Source organism: Dermacentor andersoni, chromosome 4 (genome assembly GCF_023375885.2).
Source record: "Dermacentor andersoni chromosome 4, qqDerAnde1_hic_scaffold, whole genome shotgun sequence".
Classification (NCBI taxonomy): Eukaryota; Metazoa; Arthropoda; class Arachnida; order Ixodida; family Ixodidae; genus Dermacentor; species Dermacentor andersoni.
Window position 1 is genome coordinate 107,624,953 of NC_092817.1, and position 26,739 is coordinate 107,651,691.

Below are 26,739 nucleotides of genomic sequence, written 5' to 3' on the forward strand. Positions count from 1 at the left end.
CCCATGAACCGTCGATGGACTGCCATTGTTTTGAACCTGTGGGCTGGAAGCTTCGCTGCCAGGCATATTTACCTTGTCAACACGTCATTATGTGCCTGGTGTATAAAGGTGTTTTTTTCTGGGAACAAATTTGTTGAGGTTTGCGCATCATCTTGTCCACGTCCTCCTTCTGTCCTCTTCTGCTAGAGCTAAAAAAGTTTACCACCCACCGAGAATGACGAGACACAGCCGGCTACATTTAAGGAATCTGTACTTCTTGAGTCGCAGTGGCACGTACGTATTCTGAAGGATTCGCCAAGTACGAGCACATACCTAGTGGCTCATGTTCAATGAGTAAATTAAAGAAAACGAAGTAAATTAAAAAGAATTCGTGGGACACAATGCGATATTCTGAGGACACATTGGTGTGCTTTAGAGATGCCTATGAAGCGAAATCATATGTCCAGGTTGTATGTAGAATTTTTTTTTATTACGCGGAACATACATAGGCGCTTACGTGATACTACTTTCTGAGTCAATATAGAATCGAGCACCTCTACAACGAAGTCACCTGTATAACGAAGAAATAATTCTGTCCCGGTTATTTTGCGAGCTGTGTGGTGCGTGACTTTTACGATGAAGAACCCTGTATAATGAGGTTTTTCGTTCGAAGCACTTTGTTATAAAGGCATTCAACCTATACATGGGTTACGTACACAAGCGCGTTTGCTGGTTCTTGCTTTCGTCCGATACAGCAGCAGACAGACGCAGCAGCTAAACAGTAACAGAGAGGGCAGGTAAACCAAGCTCCGTTTTGATAGACCTAGTAACAAATTCTCACTGGTAATTTAACTCCAACTCATTGCAACGCCGCCGTCCCACCTGTGTCGCTAGGCACGCGCAGCCTTGTCACAGGTGGCTGAAACCCCGCTGAAGCCAATTTTTTCTGCGCATTAGCTGGCCGACGCTGCCTGCTTCACTGTCGGCACCGGCATTTGGCTGCCGCTCCTCCTCCGCGACACTCGAGAGTCTGTCTACTCCCTTCACGTTCCCAATGGCAGAAAACAACGGTCATGATCACTTCGTCAAGCCGTACCATCTTGGGCCTCGGATCGCCGACTATGTGGCCAACCACAGCGGTCGCATGCACCCGGTTTTGACAAAACTTTGCCAAGTAATGTAGCCCTTCTTTTCCGCGCATGTGAATTATTGATTGTACATAGTTCCAATTGTAAATTGGCGTTCTCATGCTAAGAAACTTTTACAGCGTTAGCATTCTTAGGGTTTTTCACGGATATTCCAGGGGCTAACTTTCTATATATCTATGTATGTTTCTATGTAACCATTTTCCCGCCAACCTAGGTCAGTGCGTAGTATGTGGGACTCTTCAACGAACCTCTTTCCCATCGACATGGGCCACTATAGATACGGAACTCGTATCTATAGATACGGAACAGCTCTTCAATGAAGCTATTGGACGCTGACTTGGAGTACTCATTATGTGTTAATCGGCCGGTGCTGGTCTTCAATGAACCACTGTTGTGCCAACTTACTTGGTTCACTGGGTACGTGCTAGCAGGTATGTTCCGCTCTACAATAACAACAACAAAAATCATTCTTTAAAATTCATCGATGTTGGGCGGAACCAAACCCTCGTCACACGGTTTCCTCAAAGACAGCGACTTAACGCTTTAGCAGGTTGCGCATGAAATGCACTTGGTATGTACCACTCTTTAGTGAACCTTTCGCCATCTTGGCCCACTGTGCATGTGTCGCTGTGTGTGCGGCAAGCAAGGAAAAAAAATTATCAGGATTCGCACGCACCGGCGCGCCACGCTTCTAGTCTCGGAGGCTACACGGGGACTTCACGGAAGCGCCACTAGATGACGCAGCGTGTCCAGAAAGAAGCGCGAGAGAAAAGACTGGCTGCCACATGGAGCGGTTCTCAGCGTTCGCACGAATCGCCGCGCAGTGCATTTCGAAAGCCACGCGCAAGGTTCGCGGCGGTGGCGCCAGGTGGCAACGAGTGTTCTTAAGGAAACGCGAAAGAGGAGCCCCATTGCCGTACAGGCCTCAGAGATAACTCGTTTCGACGGTAGCAATACGTTGCGTCGGTGTATTGATTCAATGCTAAACGTATTACCGTCGACATTCATCGTGAGATGAGTTCTGGCGAATTTTTCTTCTGAAAAAGATTAGAAACGACAGACTAAAAGAAGCATTATTAGAATAAGAATTATTTGGCGTGGAAATTTGTACCGACGAAAAATTGTAGACTCCGCACTGGAATTATTCCTTTAGCTTTCCATGGAACCGTAGAAAACATTTCATTCTTTCTTCAAATACCCACAACCACGCGCCGCTTCTTTGTCGTTTGTGTACGAACACAATCTTTGGTACAGAGACTCCGACAATATTTTCAACGTGTGAGCCTACCTTTCTGGAAATGCCAAAAAGCTGTTTCACTTGCGATTTGCCCAACCTAAAAAGATGCGAGGAAGTCATGGAGGAAGAGCATTCTCATGGCGTTGAGGAACAAGCCAGCTGAACTGTTGGACAAAGTACTCGTGTAGGAAAAGAAGGGCAATGACACTGTTGATTATTTCTTCGAAAAATGACGTTGACTGCACGATGCGATATCAAAGCTTACATAATCACTGATCGTACCTCTTATAATACATCGAATGCGGAAAGAACACCCAAAGAAAGACCGCGAAAGGCGGCTTTAACCTTTGAGGAGCTGCTTCAAGGTTCCGAAAAATCAGGCTGAATATCAATCGAATATCAATCGATTGACATGCACGTACAGTGTTGCCAAAATTTTTTAAAGCGTGTCACTGGAACGAGATAGAAAGGTCGCTAAAGTATCGGCAAATTTTGCTGAAAACTCGGTAAAACTGCCAGTAAGCATTTTGAGTAAATTTTACGCAACGTAGACGCTTTGGAACGCTATAATGTAAGCTACCATGTCGTAAATAATTTACCGAGATCATTTTAGTTCGTCTAGGGTTCGTGAGGCATAGAAATAAAAACGAAGTTAACGAGAAGTGTATCGTGGATTAATATAATAGTTTGCTAATTCAATAAAACTCAAAGGCCCTTTCCTAAAGAAAAATGGTTGAACGCGAAGCTTTCCTTCAATGCAAATTGAATCAAAATCAGTCTAAAGCCAATGACCACGCAACGAACAGGACTTTATTTTGCAGATTCTAAGACCGAGCCCATATTCATGCGCACTTGCCGTCTCCGATAAGCTGGGAAACTCAGTTAATCGCGACAGGGGTGGTGTCATGTCCAGCAGACGCAACTTGCGCTTAATTCCAGTGAAATTTGTGCGCATGCGCTACTCTTGCTTAGGTCGTCGCTTCTTGTCGTTATCAGCCACTGACCGGCCGGCCAGCCGACGCTGGCGCGGTTCTGCGAATGTAAACTGTAGTGTTCTACGCAGATGTGTAAATTGACTTTCCCGCAGTGCGTTTTCGGCGCTCACGTACGAATCAGTGAGACATTGAAAGCTTCGCTTTAATAGCACTTACATACAACGGGCGATGACTTCTGAAATTCAGCGCTTCCCTTCATATGATGGGATTATGAATGCAGAACGATTGAAAAGAACACAGCTAACCTGGTCTTGTTAGCACGCAAAGGCACATGGTGCACAAAGCCGCTTTTCTAGATTTTGCCATTCTTGAAAGGAGAGTTAAATAACATACTGCGACACGCACTTGGTCACACGTGAACACAGTGATAGCAATTACGTGACATTTAGGCTTGTTAAGCGCTACGCTTCCGCCTCTTGCATGACGTACCAGAAAGCTCGGTGCAGTATTAATGCGAGATCATTATATGTCCCATGAGGCAAAAAATCCGGCGTGATGTAGCGATTGTACCAAAAATGACCGAGAGCGCAAAGAGTAAAAACAAGTCGAAAAGTGCTCAGATTGACGTTAAATTTCTTAGGGATGTTCCTGTAAACAACGTAAATAGTGGCTTTGAAAACAAAAGTTGTGTCTGGCTGTAAATCGAACGCGAGCCTCTGGGATGCAAGACGAGCACGCTCCTCCGACGCCATGGCGGCTCCACGATTAAAAGCTCCACTAAAATTGTGCCTAGTGTATGCGTCATAGTACACGTGACAACCATCTGGTTGCGACGCTGGAGTAAGGTAACTTAAGGTGAAGTTAATAAAAGTGACTTAAAGTGGAACAAGGTAGAGAACAGTTGACTAGGTTGGGTTAGAGTGGCTTAATGCGCATTAAGGTTGGTGCAAGTTAGAGCAAGGTGGATTAAGGTAGAGTTGTTAAGGGCACGTAAGAATGTGTGACGCCACGTACCATGGTCACGTGATAATTGGAAGTGACATTGGTTCCTAGTTGCTCATGTATGACGTCACGCCACGTGTTTCATCATGAAGACTATAATGAAGCAATCACAAGATGAAGAAAGTTAGCTCCTGCAGTGAGACAGTTCTTCATGCACATGAATTGTTTATCTTAAATATATTCTACCTGTTGTGTGCATCCGATTTTACCATATAATGTGAACATGTAATAGGTTTTCTTGAATTGATACAATTGCTCTTTCTTATGCATTCTTTTTTCTTTTACATTCATACTCATGTAAATTTCCCTCTCCCCTCTGGTTTATGTTGCCATTCTATACATAATGAAGAGTCTGCATTATTGTGCTTTAATTTCTGGGCCCATGACAAGCCTGCGGCTACGGGTCCCAACAGTGTTGGACACATTTCTATTGTGTTTTCAAGTGTTATTAAACAATTTGAATTTAATTTGAATTTGAACTCGTAGCTACTTGGCAATAGTTCTGAATGACTGCGGTATGGCGAATAATGAACGCAGAGAAAGGAAAGCGAAGAACAGAACTCAAACACATTGTAGTATTTAAGAAGTCTTTAATGGTAATAACTTAGAGAAGTTAAAATGCTTTCGCGTTCAAATCACGCAGGGATACTTAAGTGATTGTCAATTTCTTTTGTCTAAATGCCATGAGCTTCGCGTGAACGAGCTCAGCCGCTTCAATATATGCGCTTTTCTACAGTTGGTACTACAAATTTTGATGGTTTCTACCATAAATATTAGTGCAATAGGTCCTGCTAAATTTCCTTGCTGCAACTCTTGCGAATGTCCACTAATTTAACGTATTAGAAGGTCATCCTTACTTCAACGTCGCTAAAGTACTGCCAGTGGTTGTGTCACGTCGCTAAAAATTGTCGCCGATTGCTGAATAGAAACATTTGTCGGGCGACAGACGAGAAAGTCGTTAAATCTAGTGAGAGAATTGCTAAAATGGCAACGCTCTAGCACGCATGGCTTGAACAATGACCCGCATCCTCATTCGCCATTGGTATAGGCTTGGATAACAACAGACCATATTCACCGTAGGCCCAAACATACTGTTTGTTTGCGAAACCTATCGGAGTTCGCAGCTATGACGGAATTTGCAGAGTGTTCACGAATAGAACCACTGCAGTTGTTATTTTTAGAGGCCAGGTTGTCATTGTAAAGAGCATCGCGATATCTGGTGTCGATATCAACTTTCTTCTTTCGCGACCCGACATAAGATTTCTCAAAATGAACATGCCGTGGAACGAATTCATCACAATTGATGACATTTAGGTATAGTCCCATATTAAAGAAGCGCAAAGCAGAGCGGTCATGTGCGCCAAGAAAGTGACGCGGAACTATCCGGACCTCATCTCTTTGGTTATGTTGAACGTGGCGGACCGTTTTGTAAGTGCCTTCGAAATAAAGAAAGCTGGTAAGTGCAACGTGAGTATTCCGCGGCAAACTTCAAACACAAACACTATAAATGGGCCCTATATTTCAAAAATACAATTCACGGCCACAAGGTACTGTCGTAGCAATAGAATCCGCGGACCCATTTTTTTTTTCTTTCGGGTGAAAGAAGCAATCAGGCACATTGGTGCCGTATCCTGAGACCAGCATCACTTTTGATATATCAGTCCCCAAAATGTGCTAAATCATGCATTGGCGTTGCAGTTTTCGTTCCGAACTTTTGTGAAACAATTAACAGGAATTAAGGTCAATATATTTCGCACTGCATTTCGGAGACGCAAATTGGAGTTAGCTTTAGGAGTGTCACTAAACAACCATGACGCCACAACTGTTCAATTTAGCGGTATCAGCATCTAACAAAGTGAACAATGAAAAAAAATATAATTAGTGAATGTTCTGATATAAAATTTACCTGGACATTTCAATTTTATATATATCATAGTTTGAACGCATTCGGAGCTGTTCCAAAAATGTTTTCGCTGTGGGGCTATAGAATCTTTGTCGCCCGCAGAGACCTGCCATATCCCTTCGCAATGGTTCATTCTTATTTTTTCTGAATTTTTTTTGTCTGTTTATTTATCGTAGACAAGCTGGGAACCATAGCGCCACTGAGACTTCCCTGGCATTGCTAAAACATTGGTTGTAAGCCCGTTCTCCTAGTTTCGAAGCAGCCGAGGCGGCAGCTGTGCCCACGTGATCCCTCAATGCACATCACGCTGACCGCAACACACAAAAAAAAAAAAAATTAAATTATGGGGTTTTACGTGCCAAAACCACTTTCTGATTATGAGGCACGCCGTAGTGGAGGACTCCGGAAATTTCGACCACCTGGGGTTCTTTAACGTGCACCTAAATCTAAGTACACGGGTGTTTTCGCATTTCGCCCCCATTGAAATGTGGCCGCCGTGGCCGGGATTCGATCCCGCGACCTCGTGTTCAGCAGCCCAACACCATAGCCACTGAGCAACCACGGCGGGTTGACCGCAACACCAGTCTTTCACGTGTTGAGCGCGCATCGCAATGTTCAGCTTCGAACCTTCGCTCTTTTAGTTGCGAGCAGCTGGTCGAGCTCATGTACAGCTTTTGATGTACGGATACAAAATAGGCTGCCGTTTGGATGAAAAAACTGGGGCGCGTGGTTTCCGAGAGTATCGAATAGCCTTCTCAAATACGTTACTGTAAAATTCTGCTGGCTATACGTTGACAACATCTTGGTTTGTCGAAGCAAGAGAAACGACCCCGTTCCTCACCTTTAAGCAGCGCTGCATGCAGTCGGTAATGCATGGTTCACAGTCAATGCGAGAAAGCACTAATTCTTTTTACGGGTTTTGACGCAAAGCTTTTGACGGGTTGACTAAAAATACTAAGGAAGAAAGTGCGAAGCCGATCAACTCTATAGCAAACCTTCATGAGGTTAATTTCCGTCGTGTCTTGTTGGCCTTGTCGGAGCACTTCCGAGCATTTATGAAGGACTACACTCAGACGAAGTGCCTCACAGCCTTATCTAAGAAAGGCGTTACATTCATGTGGTCCGACGAGTACCTACGCTCCTATTTCTCATTTGTGTTCTGCGGAAATTAGAACCGCTCTAAAGCGTAAAAAGTGTGCCGACAGACAGGCCGAAAATGGTTCGGACCTTTACAATTTTGTAGGAGAATTTCGCCTCCAGCAGTCCCTCTGAAATCATCTGCTTAAGCGAGATCACAAGTCTGACATTGAGCCATATCAGAACAGGGCCTCTAATCGGTCGGCGGACGTTTGCAGACAACATAGTACGTGCCCTCGTAAACGTCGAGATCGTATCCGTGTGCTTAACCCCGTGGTGGAAAAGTGCAAGCAGTCGCCTGATTATTTCAATGTTCATTTTTCTTCTCTACATAGACGGTCGGCTGACAGCACTATCTACGAGACGCGCTATTCTGCTGCAACTTCCAGCTCGGTACTTTTTCACGACAATATCATCCGTGAATGCCTCAGGCATCTAAGGCCAATGTTCTCCCGCGGCACAGATGGTAATTCGGCCGCCATTATCAAAGCCTACGGCTGCATGTTTGTACCTGTGCTGACATCAGCACGGTACAACTGTTTTAACATTTGCGCTTTCCCGCATGTTTGGAAAACCACTCGCGTTTTTCGTGAGTTCGGCCCCCAAACTTATCTCGCGAACTATGAGCACATTCCTCTTCTCTCTGCAATATTCAAGCTTTAGAATTTGCTATTCACAGTGTATTGCTGTTCAGCGAGCAAAATGTTCTTGTTAGTAATTAGCATACTCGTATATTTATTTCTGGTCTCTGAGCGACCATACACCTTATCAGCTTTATGATACAGGTTTACACGTCCGTCACGCAATGGGGTGAAGTTGATGCTGTGTGTCACGACCTCCGCAAAGCCTTTGACGAGGTCAATCGTACCCTCCTCCTCAAGAACATTGCGTACTACGGTGTTGAATCTGCAACTATTATGCAGCTATTTCTTCGATGCTTCCTGCCTTTTTGGAGTCAACGATAATCTTTTTTGTATATACGGTTTCTAGTGGCATGTCCCAAGGTTCAGAGTAAAGTTCGTTTCTCTTATATTTATCAGTGACCTTTCCTCAGCAATCCAGAAGTCTTCATTTACTCCAAGCGCTGACGACAACAATATATTTAGGGCGATTCACATTACTGAGGTCTGCCGCTTTCAGCAGTCTGACCTATTCTCATTCTTTGAATAGTGCCAATTGAGCGGGCTCACAATAAATTAATCTAGAACGAGAATTATGTGGTATTAGCGTGAAACCCATAAAATGGTATTTCTTTATTCTGCTTGGTCACGCGGTGTTGACGAGGGTTGTTGAAATAAGCGACCTCGGTTCGCTTTTTGATAGTGCGTTAAGCTTCTTCGCCTACTCTAGGCCAGTAAAACCGCGAGGCCTGTGCATACTTACGAGAGGTTTGCGTTCCCCACTTCCCTTCCTCAATTTGTTTACACCCATGTGTACTTGATTACTCGAATACGACTCGGTGGTGTAGAGCGGCGCCAGCAATTCTAATAGCGTTTAATTAAGCCTGTGCAGAAAAGAAAAAAAAAGTTCCCTAGTATACAAAAACATCGTTCTCTTACCTCACGGCACACAACTTTTCAAGCCTGAATAATCATCCTACGCTTCCGTCCCTTAACTGTAGACGTAGTCGTACCGACGTCCTCTTTCGGAATTGAGTCATTCATGGAATTTCGATCACTACGGATTCCTCAGAAGACTACCGGAAATAGACGTTCGTGCCTCTTCCAGCAGACACTGGCCTCTGCACAGAATGCAATGTCTATACAACAGTCACTTTCCCCATATTGATACGTCTCATAACACGTTGTCGTCATTCTGTTCCGAGTTCGTGTTTGCTCTCGAGCCTTCTTTTTTGCTCCGCTCGTCTCCTGTCTTCCTATAGATCGTCTTTCCTTCTGCACAGGTACCTTAGAGAATAATAGGGTTAATTTTGTGAAAGACATTCGAGCACTGAGGGTTGTTTTCGCATGCTTGACTTTGGATACGCATGTAGCTGAAGTCGCGTAAAGCATTGCTGAAGCGTGTGTTGCGCTTTCTGGATCCTGACACTAGGTCCCGCTCAAAATAAGCACTATTTGTGAAAATAAAACTGCTATTCTATAACGTTCCTTATTGTACCCAGAATAATTACTGTAACATTGTTTGGGGAGATACATCACAACAAAATATTCATTATATCACGAATGCACCATATGACGCTCCCACTAGGGAGCTCTTTAAGAGATTTAATGTGTTTCCACTAAAAATAATTTGTGATTTCAACGTTGTATTGAAGTACGAGCACAGCTTCAGAAATAACATTCAGATGTTGCTTATGCTGAGTTATGCAAAATAAACCTCGTGAAACACTATACAAGGTATTGCAGCTATGCCATTGGGCCATACCCTTTTCTCGCACGGACTACGGTGTCAGGAACCCGCCGTGGTTGCTCAGTGGCTATGGTGTTGGGCTGCTGAGCACGAGGTCGCGGGATCGAATCCCGGCCACGGCGGCCGCATTTCGATGGGGTCGAAATGCGAAAACACCCGTGTACTTAGATTTAGGTGCACGTTAAAGAACCCCAGGTGGTCCAAATTTCCGGAGTCTCCCCCTACGGCGTGCCTCATAATCAGAGAGTGGTTTTGGCACGTAAAACCCCATAATTATTATTATTACGGTGTCAGGAGGTTGTAATGCCGTTTACCTGGCTTTCTCAATTTTCTAGACAGTAAGGACATTGACGTAAGCACGTTACCAAAAAAGAAGTGGAAATATCTGCTTGAATCTGTGAAATAGCGTGAAGATCTTTCGCTCGAATATTTTCTTTCGGGGGGAGGGAAAGGGGAGGGCGCCCTCAATATTGTGACATGGGATCCTTAACTCCACAGCGCTCAACAACAAATATATATATATATATATATATATATATATCTGTCTCTCTTTTTTTTTTCAATGTCAGTGGTTCTGTCCTACTGCTTGGCAATATTTTCAGTGCGGAAGGTGCTGGATAATGGAGCACTTTGCGGAGGGCTGTTTAGCTATCTGGTAACCGCTCTTCGAGATTTCGGCTGGTCTTGTGACATTCTTTTCGTTTGTAGCGTTTTCAAATCTATAGATGCTCAGGAAATATGTTGATTTCTTTTATGCAAATGTGCGTTTTGTGGCATGCTTTCGATGCAAGTGCTGCGATGTGTGTGCTGAGGTATGTGAACACAGTGCGCATTTTAATTAATGTGTTTGGCTATGAGTACGCTACTTAAAGTCATTTTTGTTGTTTTTTCTCTGTTCCGCTTACGTTATTTTGCCTGCAGAGTAATCTGAGTTGTTTGTTATACTTGCGTCAGAACTATGGGATAGGAATTCTTGTCCTAGTTCTTCTTGCACTCTGATGTGCAATATCTGAACTTGCTTCTTTTTATTGAATAAGTGTGTTGAATAGGAATGAAATGAAAAATTAAATGTAAGTTCATTGAATGGGCACTTCTGGATATCGACTGGTGTTCAAGCTCCGTTATTCACCGTGTCACCTATTGTGTATGACTGTACTCTTTCTCTCAGTGTTGTGTTATTGCTGGATTGTTGCTCATTATGAACTTATTTGTTCTGTTCGTTGTTATCTTTTCGAACTATTTTTTGCCTGATAACGTTTGGTAATAGTTTTACATATTAACTGTTAAGGGCCCCGTGTCGTAGAAAATATCTGTACATATTTAGGTACATGTATATGCCATACTTTGCTATATGACATACAGTATAAGCGGATTATATTCTCCGGCCATTCTGTCATTGAAGTCTTAAAAGACTATATATAATGCAGGTTTTACTGTTTTTGCCATTGCCTTTCTAACACCCTGCGTCTGTCGCCAACAAACCCGCGTTTACTAACTAACTAACTAACTAACTAACTAACTAACTAACTAACTAACTAACTAACTAACTAACTAACTAACTAACTAACTAACTAACTAACTAACTAACTAACTAACTAACTAACTAACTAACTAACTAACTGACTAACTAACTAACTTACTAACTAACTAACTAACTAACTGAGGTTGCTCATACCTTGTCTTCATTCTAGACAAAGTTATTCCTCGGATTTTTTGGAGTTATAGCTCGCAAACAAATGTCATGAAGCGAAACATCGACAGCGTATGCGTTTTAGGCTAAATCTTCTCAGATTTGAAATAAAAAGTGCGAAACAATAACACAAACCTGAAATTTTTAGGGGCATGGCTGTGCGCTACCCGAAGATCGGTCCACGCAAGAGGCCGCGCTTCTACCAGAACGCTCGCCTTCGCGCATAGTGTTTGCCGCAGCGTTTTCCGGCAAACATTACGGCTGCATAAGCAGTAGTCGCCGGGAAGCATGAGCTGCAGTCAGGGATCTTTCAATGCTATCGCGTTCCTCTAAGTTCTTTATTTTTTATTTGTTTCCGTGTGCGCCACTATTTAGACCTCCGGTTGTTGCTGGGCACACAAAATAAAGGCTGATTGATCGAACGAATTATTGATTGATTGGTTCTCCTCTCTTGCATGTGTGCTTGGAATGAAAGAGGACACAGAAGCTGCATAATGCTGAGATGATGAGCGATACGTCTGAGTTGCAACTCTTCCAGATCCTACTCAAGGCTACGGGGGCCAGATATTATTTGGAAATAGGTGAGCTTGTTGGCTACCCATGCTCATAACTCTCTCGGCACAACATAGTAGAGGAGATAGGTGGATGAAGATACAGATCTAGTTGAACAGACGGACCACTTTGACCACCAGAGGATCTTTAATGCGCCCCCAATACACGGGGCACGGGCGTTTTTGCATTTCGCCCCCATCGAAATGCGGCCGCCGCGGCCATGATTTGATCCCCCGACCTCGTGCTTAGCAGAGCTACACTGAAGCCGATAAGCCTCCGTGGCGGGCAGATTGCTCACCACATGATTACGAGCCTACGTTCGCGTTCCTCATAATGAAATGATTACTGAAAACGCAGCGTGTGACGAACACATACGCAGGCAACGTCAGTGAGCTTTTCCGCTTTTTAGGCAAAGCGTCAAGCATAATGCTAAGCATTCGTAGATTAGCTATAATTCTTAACAGGCCCGCATGTGATCACGGCTCGCGAGAGTTGAAAAAACGCGAAGGTGCGTATCCAAAAAACAGCTCCGTCGCGTCCGATATCCCTTGTGTGTAACGAAGCTGAATACGATCCATTTGAGGGGTGGGGGGCGGTATTCTGTAAGAGTCCACCTAGTGGACATGTCCATTTGTCTGCTGCTTATGGGCTGATTGGCTGGAATGCGGTACACGTCAAAAGGAAGCAGGCACTCCAGCCAATCAGCACTTCAGCAGCAGACGAAATGTACATGTCCACTAGGTGGACGCTTATAGAATACCGCCCCATGTCTATGACGTGAGGAATCACATGCACTCCTGCAACCGTAGAGCCACTCTGGCTCAGCCTATAATATGACTGTAGGACACATGATGGACGGGTACGATGAGGTGGTTGTTAGGCTGTAGTAGAAGAAAGAGCTTGAGATAAAGATTCGGTCGATATATTCTGCGACGACCGTCGAGGGTGGGTAGATGAAGTTTCGATTCCAGTGGCGTGACGTTGGAGTTATATGAATGATGACCTAAGATGAATCTGGTAGCACGGTTCTGGACTGAGTCGTGTGTTTAATTTGGGCTAAAGGGTAAAGGATTGATTATATACTGCACTTGCATACTTAAGTGCTGGACGGACAAGAAATTTCGATGCTAACAGCTTAACAGAGGAGGACGCATTAAAAAGGTTGCGGCGGATGGAGCCGAAGACCCGGTTTTCAGAATTAGCAATTTGATTAATATAATCGGTCCAACTCACGCGACATGTGTAAACCGAGATATTTGGACGAGTCAATGAATGTTATACGACAATTGTTCATACTGTAGGTGAGGTGTGAAAAGTTTCGGCGAAGATGGCAGGAAACTAGTACAGTCTTGCTAACGTTTAGAGACATCAACCATCTTTAAAGAAATTAGTATACTGCCTTGTTAACGTTGAGTGTGATCAATCAATTTTAAAGCGAAGCTTGCTATTCCATGGTTTTGCCTGGGTCTGTCGTTCTCGCTGCCAGACGCACTTAATAATTCTTTTTTTTGAAGTGAATGCGCATCTACTTGGCAAGAACCCAATCAGCCAGTTATACCGACCGACCGACCGACTCAGGCGAAACAACGGAATGCTAGGCAAAAAAAGTTTCGCTTTAAGGACTTCTTATTTAAATTGCTCGCTATCGGGATTCAAACTTTAAGACAGTTGTATTGAGAGAAAACTTGACTTTATTTGGTGCTCTTGGAGCGTTTCTGGTCCGTCTTCGGTTCGCAGTTTTTCTAAGCTTTTTAGTTTTTTAAAGATTATATGCCATAGGTCTACTTCTGTGTATTTCAAGCAACAACACCCTGCCGTTCTAGGCCACGTTTTGTCATTCGTAATATTGTTTTATTGTTATGTAATACCTGTTTCTGTATTGCGTGACTCGTTGCTCTTGTAACCTGGGGGCCGATGGCACCTTAGGACGCGTTTATGCAGCTTTTAGCTCGGTCTCTCCATTTGTACTGAATTAAAACAAATGAAGAGAAAGAAAAAAGATATTCATAATCAAATTTGAGACTCACTGGCGTAATTTCGCATTCAGGAACATGGATATCCACGCAACGTCAAGCCGCCATTGTCACGTAGCTTACCGAGGGTGGCATATCGTTTGCAAGCTAGGCGAAGCTGATAACAGCTGCGCTGCTGCTATCGGCTGACGAAAACAAACAACGACTGATCTTTTCCGTGTCCCTCACGTTAACGCCCCCTCACGGTTTGACGCTGTGCCGAGATCGAGGACGCTGAAAATAAAATTAGCTGAGCGTCACATTTGACGATGAATATTTCGCAACAGGAGCAGTCCAGCAGAATCAAACAAAGTTCCCTTCAAATATGATTGTCTTGACGTTTCGAATATAATACTATACCGTAAACGTGATCGCAAAAAAAAGTTAATGGAAAAGGTTTTGCGAATTATGCGTTTGATGGCTATAATTGTTCACGAGATCTGAGCCCGCCAAAACGCATAAACCGCCTGGACAAGCACATTTTGAATAGCTAAAGTCGCGTTTGAATAAAATTACTGTTAATTTAATGTCGGAAATTACACAACGATTCGCCTGGAGCAGCGTAAATCGCCTTCGTCGAACCTACCCCATGCTACCGACAAGTTATTGCCTGAACAGAGTGTGCAGGTGGTTATTTTGCTGAAGCCGCTAATGGCTGCGATTCGCACATTCTCGGGAAATGCAAAAACTCCGACTGTTCGATGCGCTTTACAAGTGCAGGATGCGCTCGCTGTTGTGCTTGAAAGCTTGCACTAGAAACATGGCTCGCCCACTTCTGCAGAAGCAATCTTTTCAAGAAGTCAAGAGTGATTCAATTCTTCAGTGGAATGCGAGAACCCTGGTATCACGTATTGCCAATTTTCTTCAATTTGTATATGTAAATCGGTTCCCAGTGCTAGTCATTTGGGAACCAAACGTGTCAAACATCCTCAGACCATCAGGATACGAATCTTTTGTTTTTGCCCCGTGTGATAAATGTATACCAAGGTCCTCTTTAATGTGACCCAGGCTGCGCGTCCCCATGATGACAACCAGTATGTGTGCCTTAGCATAAAGAAAAGGCTCTCCTTTACATTCGTCGCAATTGAGCTACATTTCTCCATCAAGTCATTTAGATTGCAAAATGCTTGAAAATGTTTTGCCGACGACCTTCAGTCCTAGGATAATCACAGGAGATTTTAATGCTCATCAACCACTTTGAGGAAGTACAAGGACCAATTTAATAAGCATGACTCCTGTACCTTTGCGTCGGACCATGACCTCTGCCTCTCGAAAGAAGGCAGCCCGACATCCTTGAGAGGGTCGTCGTACAGCAGGTGCCTAGATCAGACTTTGGTGTCAGGATGCCTTACTTCGAATGTATACTGGCTTACTGACATGGAAATATGTGGGAGAGACCATATTCCTACTTACGTTGCTATCAAAGGTCTAAGCAGTACGGCCTCCCTCATGGTCTCTAGAACAATCGAATGGTCTGGATTTTAAACCTCTATGAACACCTAAAGAAAAGGCGGCCTTGTAAGTAGCATATAGCTTGCGATTTCGGACGCAGTGCATGCTGTAACACGCTGCTTCTCATGGTTAGCTATTCGCACGGACTTTGACATTGAATTCGAAAGGCGTCGTGCAGTGCGCCGGAGCCCCGAGAAAAGATACAGAAACACAAAGCCTATTCTAGACCTGAGGGAGGCCAGGCGCACGCAGAAGAAAATGCGTCGTCGTATGGACAAATTAGACAACGAACGATGGAAATCATTCTGCAAGTAATTGGACCCCCGCAAAGTACTCTCTAGCGTATAGCGAACTCTACATGGCTTCCGCTCTTCTCCTCACCAACGCCACCCCATTAAGGCACTGGCTACCCGCCCAGGTTGTGGAGAAGTGTATTTTGGAGAATTCTTTTGTGAGACAATTGCAGGTGACAGAGTGCTACTAAAGGATCTGAAGTTGTCCGAAGTTCCCTTCATGGAAGATTCGGCAATGGATGAACCTTTCTCGATGGGAAGCACTGGAGGCTGCTCTAACCATATGAAGGCATTCCTCTTCACCCGGACCCGACAATTGACCGTGAAGCACGACAGATCCTACTGCGTCATCTCAGCGTTTCATGGACTAACGATGTTGTTCCCTTGAGAGGAAGTAGCCATCTTGTCTCAATCCTAAAGCCAAGGAAAGTCTCTCCTTCAACTAATATCATATAGGCATATTGCTCTCGCCATCTGTGTTGGCGAGTTGATGGCAAGGCTGATCCTCACGCGCCTCGACTGGTTTCTTGAACATTACAATGTCTATCCAGACACGATGAAAGGCTTTCCGCATGGTCGTTCGTCAGTCGACATTGTAATTGACCTCGTGTCTTCAATTAAACAACATAAATAATGTAAATGTCTCTACGTAGCGCTACCTTTAAACGTGAGGGGGGCTTATCATAATGTTTCGCATAAAGCCATCCTTGACGCACTCGTGGCTGCTGGAATCGGAGGACGCACTTCTCGGTGGATTCGGAGCCAACTGACCCCAAAGAGCTTCTTTGTATTCACCGAGGATGGTCAAAGTAATGATGATTACACTAGCCGTGGAGGGCCACAAGTTGGCGCTTTGAGCCCAGTTTTGTTTAACCTAGCTCTGATTGGGCTGGTTCTCTGCCGCAGTCGATCAGTGTGTCAATTTAGGCAGATGACATTTGCAACTAGGCTTCAGGAGTAACTCGCGCGCAGGTTCGCGCAAGACCGCTACAGGCTGTAACGTTGACGTCTGCTTATCTTCTAAGACAAGGCATCGGCGTCTCAATAGCAAACTGCTCCTTCACCTTCGATTTTCGTCGATTTTCACCTTCACGCGAAAATAAATGACTGGATACCCGGTGCCTATAAATGGCCTGACTATCTTGTACAAGTGAAGCCATCGATTTTTCATTATTATTGCAGAGAGCGACCACTCCTGGAGCCCCCCTGTCTCCTACCTAAGGAAGAAGTTCCTCTCGATCAGTGATCTTTTCAAGGAGTTTGCTGGAAAAGCATGGGGGCACCCCGGTGTGTTCTATGCTTGAACTGTACAAGGGTCTCTTCATGCGTTTCTTGCGTTACGACATTCTGCTGCTGTCAAGCACCCGGAGGACAAATCTCAGAGTACTTGAAAGCATGCACGCTCAAGCGCTTAGAACGTGTATCGGTCTGCCGCGATGCGCTTCAACCGCCGCAACGATTGCCATCGCCAGGGAATATCCCTTCATTATGTACAGCGCCACAGACACCTTTAGAAATCATCTTCTTCCCCTTTCCCGACTCCAGTCTGAACGCCTTGCTTCCCTCTCGAAAAGTAGACCAGAGACAACTTTTTCGGGCATTGTGGCCTCGTACCAATCCTCTCTTCCATCCGATTTCACGTTTACAGCAAGATCAGCTTGTCTTCTGTGGTGTCTCCCGCAGCCGCAAGTGCGGCTTTTCATCCCAGTAGTTGGAAAGAAATCCGACTTGGCAACTTGTGCCCTGAATCAAGCCGGCCTATATCTACTGCATGATTCATAATCCAATCGAGTCCACATTTATACAAGTGGCTCTTCAACTCTAACCCCCTCTGCTGGCGCGGTAGTCATTCCGTCGATGTCAACCTGCAAGAAGTTCGAGATCAGCCACGTCTAAACATCGACAGGGTCCGAAAATTCTGTCCTTCATAGCGCAGTCCTATATGTGCAGCAACAGTCATCAAGTCACCAGGCTATCTTCTATGACTCAAAGGCAGCACTGCAACCAATATTATCAGCTGTGTGCCGCAGCCCACATGAACAATTGGTAGCAGAGGTATGATTACGCTATCATCAAGCGGTGGACAGAGGCCACGACATTGTATTTCAGTGGCTACCTTCGCACTGCAACATTACTGACAATGAAAGTGCCGATAAAGCTGCCCGTGAGGCACATGGTGAATGTGAAAGTACCTTGATACCATTGTTGAGAACGGATGCAGCGTGGCACCTCGGCGGTCTTGCCCACATTATTACTCTATGGAAACGGTATACATGGGAGTTCATCAACCGGCGCCTGTATGCCACGGACCCACATATGAGATTACAGCTTTTGCCTGGTTTTAACCAACGGGAACAAACCCTACTGTGACCCCTGCGAGTAGGAGTTTCTTTCACAAACACCTACTCATTCCTAATTGGAATGGCAGACAATCCCAACTGCAGCACATGTGGTGTCGAAGAAACCACCACACATCTCCTGTGGGACTACACTGCTTGCGAACATGAGAGGATTGCCCTTCGGGCAGCATGGGGACACTTAAACGACAGGCCTTTCACAGAGAAGAAGATCTTGGGCCCGTGGCCTCGTACTTCTGCTATGTGCAAGGTCACAAAGGCACTTCTGCGTTTTTTTAAGTGCACGAGCTTGCATTACCACCTGTGACTGACTCGGCGATGAACCCTTGTGTGTGTAACAGTGCAAACTGTGAACTTCTCTCTTTCTTCTCCTCTTTCAAACCCCTTCTCCCCTTTCCCAGTGCAGGGTAGACTATTCGGCTCAGCCTGGTTAAGCTCGCTTGTCCATGTATTTTTTCTGTGTCGTTCGTGTCGTTTTTCGCTCTCAGTATAACTGCAATATTTAGGCGTGCATGTCGGTGAGAGAAATGGCTGCCCACACAACTGTATCGCATTTGCTTCTGTAAAACGTGCCGCATTTTTAGTGGTATAACATAAGCACTTCGCAGAATTCCTTACTGGGTGAGTTGGTATGCATACTTGTAAATGAGCAGGAAACCATCGAAAAAGGCGCGCACACGTGGTAGCAGCATGAGAAGAAAAGTGGACAGGGCAGGACAATCGCTGAACTTACAACAATATTCATTTTGAGTCCAGCGCTCGTGCTGTCCCGTGGTTTCCTTGTCTACGCGCATTATTGCGGGCCTTCCTGCTCACGTACAAGCATATTTAAGTCATCGTACACAGTACCTTTAACCTAATTTGCACCGTCTCTGACACAACCATAAGATCTGACACGTCTGGCCTGTACGATAACTGTCTTACTGGCCGTTTCTTCTATCCTGTCTACATTCTTTAGAGCGAAATTATTATTCACATAACAAACAAGCTCTGTTAGTAGTTTCTAGTGGACTTTAAACCTTCGTTTGAACGGAAAATCTTACAAGAGTGTGTGACAACAGTGATCACTGTTCGGTACTTGAGTCTGTGCCTGCGACAGTGCTTGCTTATTGTTGTATTATGCAATCAAAATATTCAGCCAATCATATTCTTTTTTTACCCTATATAGGCGTATATACAGGCGTGAGCGCATTAGCCGTTGCCCTCGCACTTCCACCAGATGGGCGCGTCATTGGGTTGGAGACTAACGAGGAAACCGTCAACATTGGGAGACCCTTTTGGAAAGAGGTAACAAACTCCTTCCTACGGGTTCATTTTGTTGCTTCTGCTCATTTTATGTTCCAACTTAACGGCGCCAGGATCATACAAGGTGTTTAGAAAGCGCACACCAAACAGCGTGCAAGAAGTCTTATATTCTAAATTTGGCGCCGCTTTAGCCGGCTTTCGTGGACTTGTACAAGGCGTTTTTATACATCCAAAAAAGATTGTGAAGAGACGGACTCAAGACGTTTTACAAATTTTGGGAAAATGTCTGGGAGACGTCTCTCGTACATCACGACGTGATCGACAACATGTTTTGCACATGTTGTCAGGATATCCTGTAGATGGTAAATTTATGTAAGTGTCTTCAGTGGTTAGGTTTCTTTTCTGCAAGGATTTGTTAAACCAAAATACTGCGACAGAAGCAAACACAAAACAGACAAAGACGAACGTCGTTTGTGTCTGTTGGGCCTTGTTCCTTGGGCCGCAGCGCCTGCTCGGCGTCTACTTGGCGTTCGCTTGCTACCGTCATCACGTACCATGCTAGGGCGGGGCAGTAAATTAATGATGTCGCTAACAATTAGGCTATTATACTGTTCCGCATAGTGAACGCATCACCAATGCTAATGCTGTGGCGCCATCTGCTAACTAGAAATCAAACCAATTTTACGGCTCCGTGCCGTGTCTGTAGTCATAGCAACGTGAAAACAAACAGCCGATCTCTATAATTATGACAAAGCATACCTAACGACATGACTTCAGCTTGAGATGAGACTTAGCGATGAAGCATTTCGCTGCTTGTTTCTTGCTGGCAAGGCGGAGAGCCAAGTAACAAGCGCGAATCCGGATCGAAGCGGCTGGTCGGCGCTGTATGGGCGCTGCGATGTTGCCACAGTTAGGGTCGCTGTTACGGTTACCGACGGCAACTGCCACAGTAATTCTCGGTATACGACGTACATGCGCAAAGGTCCTAACATGTCACGTATCGACGTGCCGTACCATGTAGCGAGCAAAAATAAAACTCTCTAGTGTAGCCAATAATCAGCCAGTTACGCCCGGAACTATATACCGCTTCGCAAGGAAATTGCCTGTGTGCGCCTCGTACCTTCGTCAGTGCTGCAACCAGCTTGTGAGATGGAGTGTAGACGTCTGCTCAAGCAATGTCTCAAGATAACTGCTTCTTGGCCTAGTTGGCATTTGCTGAACGACATATTAGTCGCTCAGCGAACACCACCACACACACACACACAAAAAAAAAAAGAAAGGGCGACGGCACGTTACTGTTTTGTTAAGCGCGCGTCCTGAACGTTTGTTTGCAACTTTTGTCCTTTGTGTGCGCTCGTGTTCTTTTAGCAGCAAATATGGCTTTCAAGTGATTCCGCTGCAGCGTGGCGTTGCTTTGCGCCGCCGCAGACTGGAACGGCACCTCTCAGAAAAGCCGCTGATTAATTTGCCTCGTGGAAGTTCCGCGGTTTCGAGCGTCGGCTTTTCGAATAAGAAATGTGGGCTTGGCTTTCTTTTAGTGTGTGTGTGTGTGTGTTTCATACGGTACTTCTTCCAAACAAAGTGTGCGGCCGTGTAATCAGTTTTCGCACGTCCACAAATCTTATAAGGGCTTTAGTATCATCGCATGTGCGCGTTTCCACGGGCTCATGGAGGCGTGCAGCTTTGAAAACACGCTCGTATTAATTACACCACTCATACAAATGAGTGCGAGGAATTTGGTGCCAAATTAACAAAACTCTCTTCGTAAGTATCATCACTAATAATATCTTCAGTAATAATATTTACATACCATGAATAGCTCGCATCCGCTTTTACAAACAACTCCAGCGCTGGAGATCGTCGCCAATACAGGCCGTGGGCCCGTGTTCACGAAACATTCATGTTGTAGAACCCTTTATCAGAATATACTTTACAAAACGTTTTCTGCAGCCCATCGGGGTATTAAAAAAGTACTTATATTCAGCGTGGTCAGCGAATCACTTGTCTCCACGAATTGCAACAAGCGAAAGTAATTTTTTCGAAACCATTCCTTGCAGGCTGGGGTCGACGGCAAGATTGACATCGTCATTGGTGACGCCAGGAAGTCTCTTGGCAAGTCCGGTTTTATGTTTTTCCCAACCACTGGTGCTCATTTCAAGTTGTGGGGTACCTTACCGACCCGTGAAACACTAACAGGACTTACATAATAAGTTATCTTATCAGGGCTGAACCCTCAATACCTGCGAAAAATATAGGATATTTTTTTAAATGATCAGAAAATGGCTGACATGAGTGACAAGAGCTGCCTACCTTTTGCGCAAAACCCTAAGTAAGTTAAGAAAAAAATATTCGCAGACTTATCGTGTGATCAATTGAGATAGATCTAGTGCGATTGCACATAGGGTTACTGTCAATCAGTGATCTTCTACATGAAAACCACATCAAAGGAGATCGACTCAGGATTTCCATCAAACACAACGCATGACTTCTGCAAAAATCGCACGGAGCTTTAATTCAAATTATTCTTCTACGAGTAGTATATTAAAGTATAATTTCTGTTAGGAAAACCATAGTCAATCAAGACCAATGAAACTTGTTTCTGGGCAAGTCGGTTCATCACGTTTAGAGAAAATACTGCACAGGATGGACGGAAATTGGGATAGAAAGTGAAACGGGCTAGCACACACTTTTGACCAATTTCATCTCAGTCATAAATCGTCAATTAACGCATGTTACCATACAAGCGCCATGAGACACTAGACATTCGATATAGCAAAAATTAAAAAAATAGTGAGATATGTAAAATATGACTGCGTCACTGCAAAATGCCGTGCAAGAATCACTGCTGCACCCCCCCCCCCCCCCAAAAAAAAAAAAAATATGACAAGTATTCCTCGAACATGCGTTGCCCTTAAAGGCAATATAAAATGATTCCGTAATATCAGCTCTCTAGCAGACGAAGTTATTGAGAATTCGGGAGGTCAAGATTCTAGTTATGAAAAAAACCACACTCAAACTGCGCGGCACTCAGCGTCCGGCAGATGATGCACAAGTTTACAGGAAGTAAGGCCCCATTATCTTAAGAATGTGTCTTTATATTTTAGTGCTCCATGGTTCTGACGTGCTGCAGCGCAGCTATCCTTATCACCATGCGAATGTAGTGTTCATACGCGCAGACACTCAAGCACAGAGTGCAAGCGTCTGTAACAAGGTTCAATAACCATGGCTCATGGATGGGCGTACATGTTTTTTTGTGCTTTTCTTTTTAGATCGAAAAGAGAGCAAGTCTAGAATTACGGTCCTGTGCGCAAATCTGAAAGCAGCTGAATGCACATATTGCCAAATGCACCAGTACAAAGAGTAATGGTTTATTTGACCCTGCTGTAAAAGTTGAGGCATTCCAAATGGCACTATTTTTCCTCCGTCCCCGGTTTCCACCACCTGCAACAACACAGAGCTGTTCACCTGCCGACAATGCGCGCAGGCTGTCTCCCACAGGAAATTCGAGGTCAGCAGTCGACAGCATCGAGAGGAAATGCATGTGACGTTGCTGCTGTTTTTACCGTTAGATCTGAGGCATAAGCTTCGCCATATAAAGCCGTTTCGACATCCGCTCGGGTTGCAGACGCCTTGCAATAAGCTTGAGTGCATGGGGAAATCGGCCGCCATTGCTCATTGCAAACACATTTTGCATATTGCGCCACGCAAAGCACTCGATTAGAATGCAGTTTTTATTTGAGTTCAGATTTCTAAGGAGCTCGAACGAGGAGCACGTTAGCTCTGCTGAACAACACTGCGGAGTAAAGCAGCATTTATTCTGGGGGGCAGTAGCGCTGCTGAGTGTGGCATTACGGAGCCTAGCTGGAGCGTTTTTCTCTACATTAAGGATCCGCCGTGGTAGCTTAGCAGCTATGGTTCTGTGCTGCTGAACTCGTGGTCACGGGTTCGATCCCAGCCGACCGCATTGTGCGCGTGCGTGTGTACGTGCGTGCGTGCGTGTGTGCGTGCATGTGCGCGTGTGTGCGTGCGCGTGGGTGCGTGTGTGTGCGTGTAAAAGTATTTTCCTGACCCACTGCTACTCTGTACTCCTGCTTGCCCTTCTCTTCCTCTTTCGCTCGCGGCGTTCGTAGTTACCGTTCCACTCGCCGCTCCCTGTCCCCTCGAGTTCACGCAGGAACAAGGCAAGAATTCAGTAAAGGTTTCGCGAAGGACGTAAAGATTCATCTGGCATGGGCAGGAAAAGTGCGTTTGCGATATCCGACTTCTCGGATGACTTTAGGTTTAGACCGAAATGGAACACATTACAGTCGATGGAGCTAACGCCACTCTCCGGAGAAGTACAGTTTTGCACTGTTGCGAGTACAGAGCAGGGCTGAAGGGCTGCATCGAACGCCAACAGAGTTTCTGAATGTGGACGCAGCGGGCTATATGATAGGATGAACGCAAGGACAGCAAATGCAAAAGAAGAGGAGCGCAGTAAAGCGCATGGGACGGCAAATTCATGGCTCGGTCACGAGCAAATAGTGCAGCCAACAAAGACATCCGCATCTAAGCTTGCGTCCATATCGCAACAAACGGGTACCCACACCGCTTAAGACAAGGGTATAGTTACCGTAGATATTACCAGCACAGGAAAAGGAAGCGGGGGTGGTGGGCGGACATGTTCATGTTTGTGGGGCTTCGGTAGATGCATTGTCGTTAGCGCACGCATTTATGTTGAGAGGGCGCGTACTCACGCAGGAAAGTAAGATAAATGATCATGCAACGACGAAGTGTCATTGCTCAGAAAGGAGCGAGCTATACTGCGGCCGCGTGGCTGGAAAACCTAAATATAGAGTGCACACACTAGGACAGCGCCTTATTTGCGACTCTGTTGGCTGTCATGATAGGTGTCGGATCGTAAGGAAGCAATCTCATTATGCACCCGGCGTGGTTAAAATATATGCATACGCCCAGTGTTGAGCAGCAGTTGCAGCCCAGAATGAAGGGTGCGCAGAGGCTTTGCACCACAATAAATAGGACATTTACACTTTTTTTTAGAAAGCAGCTTCCGTGATCGAGATTTCTCCGAGGGATAGTAGAGTTCCGTCAGCTCGGAGGAGGCGGGCTCGTGCAACCGTAGCTGTCTTCAAAGGGCACAGAATGAAGAGCAAATTGGTCTTATGAAATTAAATGCTGCACTGGTGGCCCCCTAGGGCTTCAGCGTTTTCCCGTGGATCACCTAGCTGGAGTTGCAACGTGGGTGTGCCTGTAAAGCGGCCCATTGACAGGAGAAGGACTTGAGGACTCACTCGGAATCCTGCCATTTGTGTCCCGCGGTGTTTTCCGACGAAGGGGTGTGACGCACATAGTCTCGATTGTAATGACCGGTCTCGTTGCATTGATAGCAGTGCATGGTTGGAGAACGCTGACGGTAGGTGTAGAAGCGACTGGTTTGGCCTGCTGACGCTTGTTGAGTTCAGGAAGGGCGGGGGTTGGGCACTGCAGTAGAGCATTCCACTTTGTGAGCCTCCAAGGCAAGAGCGAAGGCAGCGTGAACTGTAGAAGGGCAGTCGAGGCGGACGAAGTGTTGAACATTGAGGTCAGTGATGGCGTCGATAAACGCTTTTGTAGCAATGAAGTTGGCGGTGGAGTAGGAACAACCAGCCAGGGCCTTCCACGACAGGCGCTCCACCTGAGCAACGAGCTCTCGCCGGCTGTAGTGGCCCTGTTGCACGTGCTGTATTTCTGTAAGATGTAAGTGTGCAGATTGGCATCACAATAGCAGGACTCGAGTGACTAGACTTCTGTAGTTGGAACGGTCGGATGCCGGCAGGAATTCCAGGAATTCAGCGGCAGCACAACGAAGCTTAGCCACGAGGATTTGAGATTGTGGTGAGATGACCAGGAATGGAGAGCAGCGACAGACTCAAACTGCATACGAAAAGCACACCATGACGTGGCACCGTCAAAGGTAGGTGGACTCGAGAAGGATCCCTGACATTGCTGCGTTACAGAATTGGGAAAGGGACATTGAGGTGCCGATACGAGGCTGGAAACACGTGTGGTGAGGTCGGCGATGCGACTACCCCGCAGAAAACATACGCAGTGCTTGAGAGGCCCGAACTGTTGAGGTATGCAAGGCAAGGTGAAAAAGGGAGGCCGTCCAAAGGTTATTGGGTTGTTCGGCAGCCATAGTGTCAAAGTGAGGGGACGACCAAGCGCGCTCACAGGGGTACTCACGAGTGGCCTCTGGCGAATGCTGTGAGCGGGAAAGAGTGTCGGCGTAGAAACGCTCCCGCTCGGAACGATACACCACGCGTATGTCCTAATCATGGATTCCTGCGCCGTGCTCCCATATGGGCTGCAGAATTAGGCGTATTTTCCCTCTCCCAAATCACGAAGAAAAATCATGGATGCGCAGGGCCCAGTAAGCTTTTTTTTTTAAATTTGAAAGCCAACACACAGCACGGGCAATTTTTCGTGACGTTGTAATGGCCCCCCGCCTTGGCCAACGTGCTGCTCGCATAAGCTGTGACGTATTCCGCGTGGCCGGGATGACACTGTGCAGGCACAGCACCGAAGTCTACGCCACTTTTGCCGGTAATACTTCAGCAGGAGCTTGATAAATCAAAATGGCGAAGAGTAGGTGGCGCCGTGAGAAGACGGCGCAAGGTGGTGTACGCATCCTTGCTGGTAGGGGACCACGAAAAGATGTTTTTCGTGCCACGAAGCAACTGCGTGAGGGGGGATAGGATCGAAGCAAAATTTCGAACAAATTGAATAAAAATTCGAATGAAAGGACAAGCCGAGGAAACTGCGAAATTATATCAATGCAGCGGGCTTAGGAAACGCAGAGATGGCCCGAATTTTCTCGGGATCCGGAGGAATGCCATCGTTGGACACAATGTGGCGGACAGTTGTCAACTTGCATGCCACAAAGCGACATTTCTTGAGGTTAGTCTGCAGAGAAGCGTTTGTCAGCGAACTCAGTACGTGCTGAAGGCTTCGCAGGTGTGTTGCGAAATCAGTGGCGAACACCGCGATGTCGTCGAGGTGACGCGACGATGTTCCATATAAGCTCGCGCAGAAAGTTAGCCCTCATCCTTTCTAATGTAGCAGACTAGTTTCAAGTTCGAAAGGCATGACGGTGAACGCATATAGGTCGTATGGTGTCACGAAAGCAGTTATGAGATAATCGGCCTCCGCCATCAGGATTTTCCAGTAACCTGACCACAAGTACAATAAAGAAGAGAGCTGGCAGCCTTGTAAGCACTATAGAGCATCATCAGTGTGCGGCAGTGTGTAAAGATCTCTCAACGTGATCTTGTTGAAGAGCCAAAAATCTACAAAGAAAAATATAGAACTGTCTTTCTTTGTGACAAGCACAACGGGAGAAGCTGATAGGCTCTGGGAAGGTATAATCACTTCTCGAAGGAGCATGTCGT

At 45.6% G+C, this 26,739-nt stretch overlaps 1 protein-coding gene across 1 annotated transcript in view; it reads left to right on the forward strand.

Annotated features, from left to right (window-relative positions):
* The first annotated feature begins 948 nt into the window (after positions 1–948).
* The window catches only part of LOC126536587 (O-methyltransferase MdmC-like), a 38,044-nt gene continuing 12,253 nt past the window's right edge, over positions 949–26,739 (forward strand). Inside the window, exons 1-4 of the mRNA XM_050183610.3 lie at positions 949–1,153; positions 11,877–11,982; positions 19,236–19,354; positions 21,370–21,424. Coding sequence (XP_050039567.2) covers positions 1,034–1,153; positions 11,877–11,982; positions 19,236–19,354; positions 21,370–21,424 — 400 coding nt within the window. The 5' untranslated portion in view covers positions 949–1,033. The remainder of the gene's footprint in view (positions 1,154–11,876; positions 11,983–19,235; positions 19,355–21,369; positions 21,425–26,739) is intronic.